The sequence below is a fragment of the Sinocyclocheilus rhinocerous genome, unplaced genomic scaffold (assembly GCF_001515625.1).
Source record: "Sinocyclocheilus rhinocerous isolate Xijiao unplaced genomic scaffold, SAMN03320098_v1.1 scaffold1488, whole genome shotgun sequence".
NCBI lineage: Eukaryota > Metazoa > Chordata > Actinopteri > Cypriniformes > Cyprinidae > Sinocyclocheilus > Sinocyclocheilus rhinocerous.
The window spans coordinates 1,303,670-1,312,441 of NW_015633542.1; the positions used below are offsets into that span (position 1 = coordinate 1,303,670).

At 37.1% G+C, this 8,772-nt stretch overlaps 1 protein-coding gene across 2 annotated transcripts in view; it reads right to left on the minus strand.

Moving 5' to 3' along the window:
- mybphb (myosin binding protein Hb) overlaps positions 1-8,412 on the minus strand; it is a 16,991-nt gene extending 8,579 nt beyond the window's left edge. The window contains exons 1-7 of one of the 2 annotated variants that reach the window (XM_016557971.1): positions 8,107-8,412; positions 6,123-6,182; positions 5,874-6,008; positions 4,294-4,461; positions 1,680-1,768; positions 693-888; positions 467-606 (exon numbers count right to left, since the gene is read on the minus strand). In XM_016557971.1, the coding sequence (XP_016413457.1) occupies positions 467-606; positions 693-888; positions 1,680-1,768; positions 4,294-4,461; positions 5,874-6,008; positions 6,123-6,182; positions 8,107-8,308 (990 nt within the window). In that variant the 5' untranslated portion in view covers positions 8,309-8,412. The remainder of the gene's footprint in view (positions 1-466; positions 607-692; positions 889-1,679; positions 1,769-4,293; positions 4,462-5,873; positions 6,009-6,122; positions 6,183-8,106) is intronic. The other variant, XM_016557972.1, reaches the window with a different exon arrangement.
- Between the last annotated feature and the right edge of the window lie 360 nt (positions 8,413-8,772).

Genomic DNA, 8,772 nt, shown 5'->3' on the forward strand with positions numbered 1-8,772 from the left:
TCTCCGGCCAATCCGTGATCAGCAGAGTTTACACGTCACGTTTTGGTAACAGTACGGTTCACTTGGAACCCCAACCGAGGTGGTACTAAAAAAAGTACCAGGTACCAGGTACTGTACCCAGTGGAAAACCCCCCAAAAGTGAACCGTACCGAGCCGTACCGTGCCGTACCATGCAGTGGAAAAGCGCCATAAGAATGGCACAGTTATAATTGTTTCTGCATGTCGAGCTTGGATAGTAAAAAGCATTTTAACACCAAGAAATACTTAAGCTCCACCAATACATCATGGCATTTACAGGCACTTTCGAGAATACCATGAATGCCAAGAATACCACATCCAAACAACCATGGCACTGTCATGGTAAATGTCCAAAGAAATGCTATGACAATGGTACCATGTTCGAAAAATCACAGTGATCCCATGGTATTTTTTTTGTAAATGTCGTAATTTTTGAAAGAGCTTCTACCCCTGTTTTTTTGTCAGCCTTTTGGATGCTGTATCCAGTGATTGCTGTGTTTCCATTATCCTTGGGTTCGGTCCATTCCAGAGCAACATTGAAACCCCAGGTGTCCACGATCTTGACGCTGGCTGGAGGTCCAGCCAACTCTGTTGATCAGGTCAACAAGACAATTGTTAAAAAGAAAAAAAAAAAACTATATATACCAGGTTCCACGATGTGTACGAACACTTACCAACAATCTGCAGAGTCAACTGGGCTTTGTCCTCAAAGCTGTCCACTTTCACACATATCTCATACACGCCGGAGTCGGCTCTCTCGGCGGCACGGATGAAGAAGATGCTGTCCTTGTCGCTGTTGCGGATGTTAACCGTTTTAGTATCCAGAGGCTGGCCATCCTTTGTCCATGACACAATAGGTTGTGGTTTGCCCTGCAGGTAAGAAAATAAGACAGGTATAGCTGCAAATTAATTTACAAAATCAACTTTTACCAGATTCATTGAAAACACTTAGAATTGACTGAGTGGTCTTATTCTTCTTGCATATATTTTTTGTCCAATTAACTCCTTTCCTTTTGAAAAAGAAGTGCGATTAATTGTTTTCAATGTGCACTTATAGTGTACTTAAAATATATTTTTAAATCGTAAAAGGACATTTTGAAAAAAATTTACTTGCAGATTATTTAATATTAATGAAATAAAAGTCTACTTAATTATTCTTAAAGAGAAAACACTTTCCTGACTTTTTCTTAACACACTTAAGCACATCTTTAAAAGGTACACTTTGTAATAATGCCAAATTAAAAGTTTTACTTTAAATCTTTAAAACTTTAAACCATTGTTTTATAATCTTTTCTCATGCACTTTCAATTTAAAGTTAAGTGTCCAAGAACATTACATTCAATTCGCATTTAAGTACATTCAAACCGTATTATTTCCGTAATGAGTAATAAGTACTCTTTCTAAATATACATTAATATCCAGTGCAGCTTCCTGTTTTAGTAGGAACATTTTGGAACAGCACACTACTTGAATAAGAGTAGCATGTTAGTATTACTGTATTATTCCAAATGTGAGTATTTTTATTCAGAATTTAGCCCAAAAACACTTTTGTCAAAAACAATGTAGCCATTTTTTTTTCTGTTCTATGAATAAGCAAGCAGGAGTTTACCTGCATTTAAAAGAGTTTGGCTATAATCATGCATTGTCAAGAGATTACATACACTGTAGGGAATAAGAAGGTTGATCTTCTCTCCAACATTTTTCACGTAGCGCTGCCTCAGGAAACGTGGCAGACGGATTTTGGGGCGATCTGTAGGGAGAAAAAAATGGTACATAATATGATTACATTGTACAGTATGCTTTTAAGCACTGTGATCAGGGTTATATATTCACTGAGATGTCAGTCATCACTGAGAGAAATCCTAGTCTTGAGAGAAGGTTCAATGAATTCATCCCAGTTATCAAAAATATGTTCTAAGAATAGTTGTGTAACATTCCCGTTACGTTATATAAACATTATTTCTGAATATTCTCAGAATTTTTAAAATGTCCAGTTTTTTAAATGTTTTAAAAACATTTGAGAATGTTACTCTTGAATGTTCTCTGAACATTCTGAAACAAGTAGCAACGTTTAAAAAAAATGTTAAACGAACGTCCAACTAAAATGATTCTGAAATAAACGTTCCATGAAAGATGTATAAATAAAGTTTTTGGGATAACGTTTTGAGAACATTATTCAAAACAGGATAACATTGAACAAATGTTCTGTTAACGTTACTGGAAGAATGTTTGTTCATAACTTTGAGAGAACCTTACCAGAATGTTAGCTCTGAGAATGTTCTTTGTTAGCTGGGATAGCACTATTTATCGAACCAGAAAACGGACTTGCTAACCTTAACGTGTCCAGAGCGCAAGCTAACTGTAATTTCATCCTGAGCTGCAGTTAGCCTGTCTCATCTTATGTTGGTTAACAGTCTACAGCAAAAACAAAACTACCAAAAACTTTTGCAAAACCATATGCAGAAGCACAGAAGTTGAAAACAGAAGGAAATCAAAGGCTAAAACATTATGAGGAGTCATTTACGCTAATACAACTTGAACTAGCCAACATGCTAACAGTGGCTCTGTTGGACTCATCTCGGCTTTAAATATATCAGTCCTCTTACACCCCTGCCACTAATAACTTATGATGGAGGGCTTTAGTTACATTAAAACTGCTGAATTACAAATAATTCCAAAGGCTGCATCTTAGAATCCCAGTTTAACATTCATTTCTAATGGATGCTAGTCAATGCTACAAAATAGGAAATCTTTTTTTAGTACATAAATGGAATTAAAAACTTTGCATTTCATTCTGCATTTTAATCAGCAATGCAATGCATATAAAAAGGTGAATTGGCCTCTGGAAAACTCTTTGAAGCATTAGCCAGATGCTAACTCTTACTAGCTACAGCATGCCTCTAAATAAACATAGCATTTCTAGTGAGCTAAAAAGTCTCATGGGGTAACCTTAGATGCTACTTGACTCCTTATGCAGTGCAAGAACATTGGGGAAATGCATCCCACCCTCCGACTCGACCCATTCACACTTGTCGCCATCGCTCTTAAAGGAAGTAGCTTGACACTGGTCCAGGTGGCTAGCTGTCAATGGCTTTGAAGCCATGTAAAACCTTCTCCATGTAATCCTTGTTAATGCACACCAACTAACTATTTTCCAAGGATGTGCAACAGAGATTTTTCTTATTGGAAATGACAATTCATGACATGCCTCAGTGCATTGGAGGGAACGTAGAAAGAAGACCTTTAATCGGAGATCAGCCAAAATTTCCCTCCCCCTCTTTTGCGTAGACCCGATTCAAGTTACATTCCAATCCCGCTTGACTTTCCATTCTACATTTATGATTTCTTTCTTTAGACGCCGGACACTTGAGGAGTATGTAAAGGGACTGCAAGCATTCGTGCATGAAAACTAGTTTACATAATGACTGTGATAATGTGGCTGAATTATTATTAGTAGTATTTATTTTTTATGTATTTTTATTTATTTTAATAATTTCCTTTTTTTATTTGTGTGAGTGTGTGTGTATGTACATAGGTGAGAGTTTAAGTGTTTATACTACTTTTTAATTATCTTAAAAAAATTATAGTCAACACGGATATAATCCCAATAATTTGTTGGTGAGGGTCAAGGGATTATTAAATTTAATTTGTACTAAAACCAATATAAAAAAAGCACAATTAAAAACATGTCTAAAGCCATGCAACAGCAGATTTCTTTCTTGCAAAAATATTTTTTTTCTGGTGTTTTTGACGTTGCTGTCTGATCTGCGCAGGTTTGTAAGGCAACACCGCTTCATGCTTGTCAGGTAGATGTATTTAGATTTATTTTTTCACAACTGGCAACCTCTCAGAGCCAATTAGGGGGTCCTGTAAGACAGCATGAGTTGACGTGGTACCAATTTCCCCTCTCGAGATAGCTCTGAGGTCTGGGATACTTGAGATTCGAGAGGTGGCCCCCGATCTTTAGAGCAGCAATAGCTGGTTAACTCTATGTTCCAACATTTACAGTAGTTCTGTTTAAGGAAAACTGGCTTCGATGCAGGGGGGAAAGAACGATCTGAAAATTCAGCCTGGCTCACAAACAATAATTTAATGGCACCACAGTCATTTGGTGTCTACCTTAGCAATGCATAAAGCTTGTGGTTTTTGCTCGGTCATTGTTTAATGTCACCAGTTGCACTTTTTTCTTTGCATTGTGGCCAAGCAAGATGAAACTGGAAAACAAAGTTATGATTATTTTCCAAAAAAGGTAGGGGCTGTAAAATGTTGACTTACCCACAACCTCTCTGACCAGGACAGCGTCGGCCAGGGTGGCAGGAGGGCTGCGGCCGCCAGGGTTCATGGCCACCACCCTGATGTTCAGGCGGTCACCGGTGGTCTGGTTCTTAATGATGTAACGGCAGGACACAGTCAGCTCCTCGTTAGCGGCTTTCCAGTCATTAGCTAGGATGGAAAAATTCAAAATTAGACGCAAGAACATCCAATGTGATTTGCATCCCAATAGCTATCAAAAAATTATCAACAAATAGTTGATTAATTGTACATTGATTGTAAAGCTTTTGAAAGGCGATATTTAAATAATAATACTTAATTATAGTAATACGTTTAACTGTTGTATTTAAAAAATAAATAAATAAATAAAATCTGCAGTGTTAACCTTAGATTTGCATCCCATTAACAATCATAAAAATTGATTTTTGATTAACTGTGAACATTGATTGTACAGCTTTTGGAATGCCAATATTTAAATAAAATGCATAAAAAAATCATTATATAAAAATTGATGAAATATTATTAAAGTATTATTATTTTAAAAATGTTAATTTAAATAATAATAATAATGTTTTATTAATTTTATTTAATAAATGACAAAAAATTAAAATCTGAGGTGTTTATCTAAGATTTGCATTCCATTAACAATCATAAAAATTGATTGTTGATTAACTGTGTACTTTGTTTTAAAGCTTTCAGAATAGCAATTTTTAAATAAAATGAATAAAATATTATTTAAAAAGTAATAAAAAATACACATTTTGAAATGCGCAAATTATTTAAATAATACACAAAATATTAATACATTTTAATAATTTTATTGCATTCCATTAATAATCATAAAAATTGATTTCTAAATAATTTCACATTAATTGTAGCTGTAAGCTTTTGGAAAGGTGATATTTAAATAAAGTATTTTTTAAAATTAATTAACAAATTTTGAAATGTGTCAGTTTATGTTTGTCACAGTGTTTTCCAGAACAAATCGATATGTGAGTGGATATAACTTTTTTTTTCAGAGAGTAATTGCATTTTTAACGGCTGTATCAGCAAGTTTGACTGTATTTACGTGTGCGACTGATATGAGCGCACCAGCCCAGTTCTTCTGCGTGGCACTTCTAGAAATGCCTCACTCCATATAGGGACACAACTGAGGTGGGTGTACATGTTGCTGTTGACATATTGGGGACAGGTGCAACTGAGAGCTTTGACCAGCCAATAAAATTCTAATGAACATTTCGCTGCGTTTAATTTAATGTACGGTATTGTGAGGTGGCATTTCAAGATGCAAATGAATGCAAGTGCTCAGCGGGCCACCATAATGAAATGAAAAGGCTTTAGATTTTAGGCCTAATCCTCATTGAGGGCTTTATTACCCCAGTGTTTGAAACTGAAAGCAGCTGCTTTGCCGTCCAGTCAAACGATGCATAAACAGGCAGCGCTTTTGATCTAAAAATCTAGAACAAAAGGGCATTTTTATTGGCAACATGTTATGCACGATTGGATTTGGATGTGCTTTGATGTCTTCCTACCACTATAAACTATCTTAGAAGGCTGAACTTTTAAATTCACATCAGACTCACTTCCTTCCTTGCAGATTTCCACAGTGTATCCATCCAGACCAGAGTTTCCAATGGTGGCTGGTGGTCTCCATGAGATAGTGACGGAAGTGTCATTGACATCCTCGACGCCGAGCTCGAGAGGCTCACTGGTGGGCTCTGGAGACAAAAACACACATTTAATATTTCAAACTAAAATCCGGCACTAATGTTTCAATTGGAAATGACACAACGTAGGTGATCTGAAGCGGTTTTGACTCCCCGTGGGTTTACCTGCAGGTGGAGGAGGTGTAGGTGCTTTGATTTCCTCAGCAGGTGGAGCTTCAGCATCAGCTGGTGTTAAATAAGCAGGGCACATTAATAAAAGCGGCATATAATAGAGCTCCAGGCATTTGTTTAATCAAAAATTATAGAATAATAGCTCAGGTCAGGTTTTGGCATAATCCAAGATATGATCTCAGCAAACATAACTTTCAAAATTTGTCTTTGCAGCATTGATTAGATTAGAAAGTCGACATGAAATCAATACTGACACACTGAAATCAGGTTCGTACATTGTTTTGTAATTGAATGTGCTTTTTTTCATGCCACATTGTGTAAGTAAAATGGGTTGCGAACATTTTGTCTTTCATGTTGACTGACTTTTTCAATACTGTGCAAATGCAGTGTGTCAAATAATTTTACAGTAGCTGTTTACCATTGGCTTAGCACTGCTATTACCATTAGCGGGGCCTCAGCAGCATTTGCAATGGCTTCTTATGCGATGTGCCAGCAAATCATGTTTAAATGTTAGTATAATGTTAGAATGGACCAAATAATTGAGGCTTGACTTGCATGCACAGAATATGTTTTTAAAAACAGAAACAAGTACAGACCGATACGTCAAACAATATTTGGTCATTTTGAGATTTTTGGCATCCACAGATAATGGAGTCCGACTGGATGAATAGTGCACATTATCTGTTTCAAGTTCATTTTAGTATATTTAACCTTGTTTAAACAATAAGAAATGAAATTATTTAATGATAGCATATAAGCTGTACACAAAATAATGAATATAATTTATATGCATCCATTTTTTGTGCACGTCTGATATTGTTTATGCTATCATTATTTCATTTAATATAAAGAATATTTCTAAAACCAACAATCACTGAAGACTTCCCCTTAATCATACACTTACCTTGTGACTGGACTCACTAATTAAAATGTTTAATGTTAAATGTTTATTATTTTCTTCATGCATTGTGTTAAAGCTCTCTGTGGGGCTGTAAATAGAGTTGTCTGCGTTTGCCACAAGCTCTAAATACCTCTGGCTTATAAGGCCTCAGTGGATATAGCTGGTGTTAAAATAATAATTGCACAGGTGGTGAAAAGCATGCTTTGCTATTGTTAAAAAGCAGAACAGATTATCATGTGAATGATCACACATTACAGTGAAAGATTAAGTAATTGGGCTTCCGTAGAAGCTCATCTTAAAATTTATGCTCTGCAGGCACTAATTTTTATTTTTGCATGTTATTCTGCACTGCTGTCACTGATATCAAACACACTTACAGTAGAGCAAAAGCAGCAGAATAGGTGTCGAGTTGGTCAGGGCGAACAGCTGGTTTGATCAGTGGAGTGTGGAAGCAAGGAGAGGTTAACAGGTGTCAACGCTCACTGGTGTTTTTTTTAAACCACCAGCTGTAGTCAGACGTTTTCCAAGTAGCTATCAAAAGTTCTTGGCTCCAGTAGCAATGTGCACTGAGTTCTCATGCATTAAGAGGTAATTGTTAAATGACAACATGCATGTGTTAATAGTGTCTGTTTGTTTGCATTTATTGCAAATGATAGAATGGATCTTACAGAAGCAGGGTCATCATATTTCACAAAAAAATCATTGTAAGATAAAAGAAACTTTTGCATAAAGTTTTTTTTCTTTGTATGGTAACATGACAATTAAGCAATTTTTTCTTCTAATTCTTACTACACATAAATGTTCCCATCACAGTGCTAAAAATAACGATTTATTACTTATATTGTAAAGTAGTACTTGAATGTACTTCATAGCAGTATTTGCAGTACTCAATTATGATTCATCATCGTGACTGGATTATTCTCATTAGTATTTATGCAAATTATTATGACAATTTTGGAGTAAATATGATTGATTTGCCTCTTAGAACAAGAAAAGCAATGTACAGTCCCCCCCCCTTAAAAAGTATCATTTTTAAGATCCATGAGTAGGTTGGGGGTCTCCACACACACTCAGTACCTGCAGCTGGTTCGGCTGGTGGGGCTTCAGCAGGTGGGGCTTCAGCGGGAGGTGACTCCGCCGGGGCTCCTTCAGCTGGGGCGGCCTCCGCTGCGGGTTCCGGTGCGGGTGCGGGCTCGGGCGCTGGTTCGGGTGCCGGTGCGGGTTCCTCCTTCTTGGCGGCCTTAGCCGACTTCTTTATCGGGGCTGGTTTTGCCGGCATGCTTGTCCGCTTCAAGGATCCCTCAGACCTAGTAAGTCCTTCGGCTCAGTCTGAAGGTTAGTCAACCCAGATTTATAGCCTAAGGCATGTGGCGCTGGCCAACTCCTCCCCTCGAGAGTTTCAAGTGAGGGAGCGAGCGGAGCTCTCAGCATCACGGTCACTTCAGCTGTATATATACACTCACAGCCGAGTGTCACTGCCGATAAGAAGCGTGCGAGTACTGAGGGTCTGGGGGAGGGGCGTTTTAAGTACATACTAAACCGATTTCTTAGTACGTCTGCAAGACGTCTGTTAACGATCGCTTCATCTGGAAAGCATCTGCTGTGTACAAACATCTGATAGACCTCTGTAAGATGTCAGTTTTACATACATTCTAAATCATAAACATCTTAAAGACATTTTCAAAACGTCTATTTGACATCTGATAGGAAACGTCCTATAGACGGATTGCAGATGAGCAAACT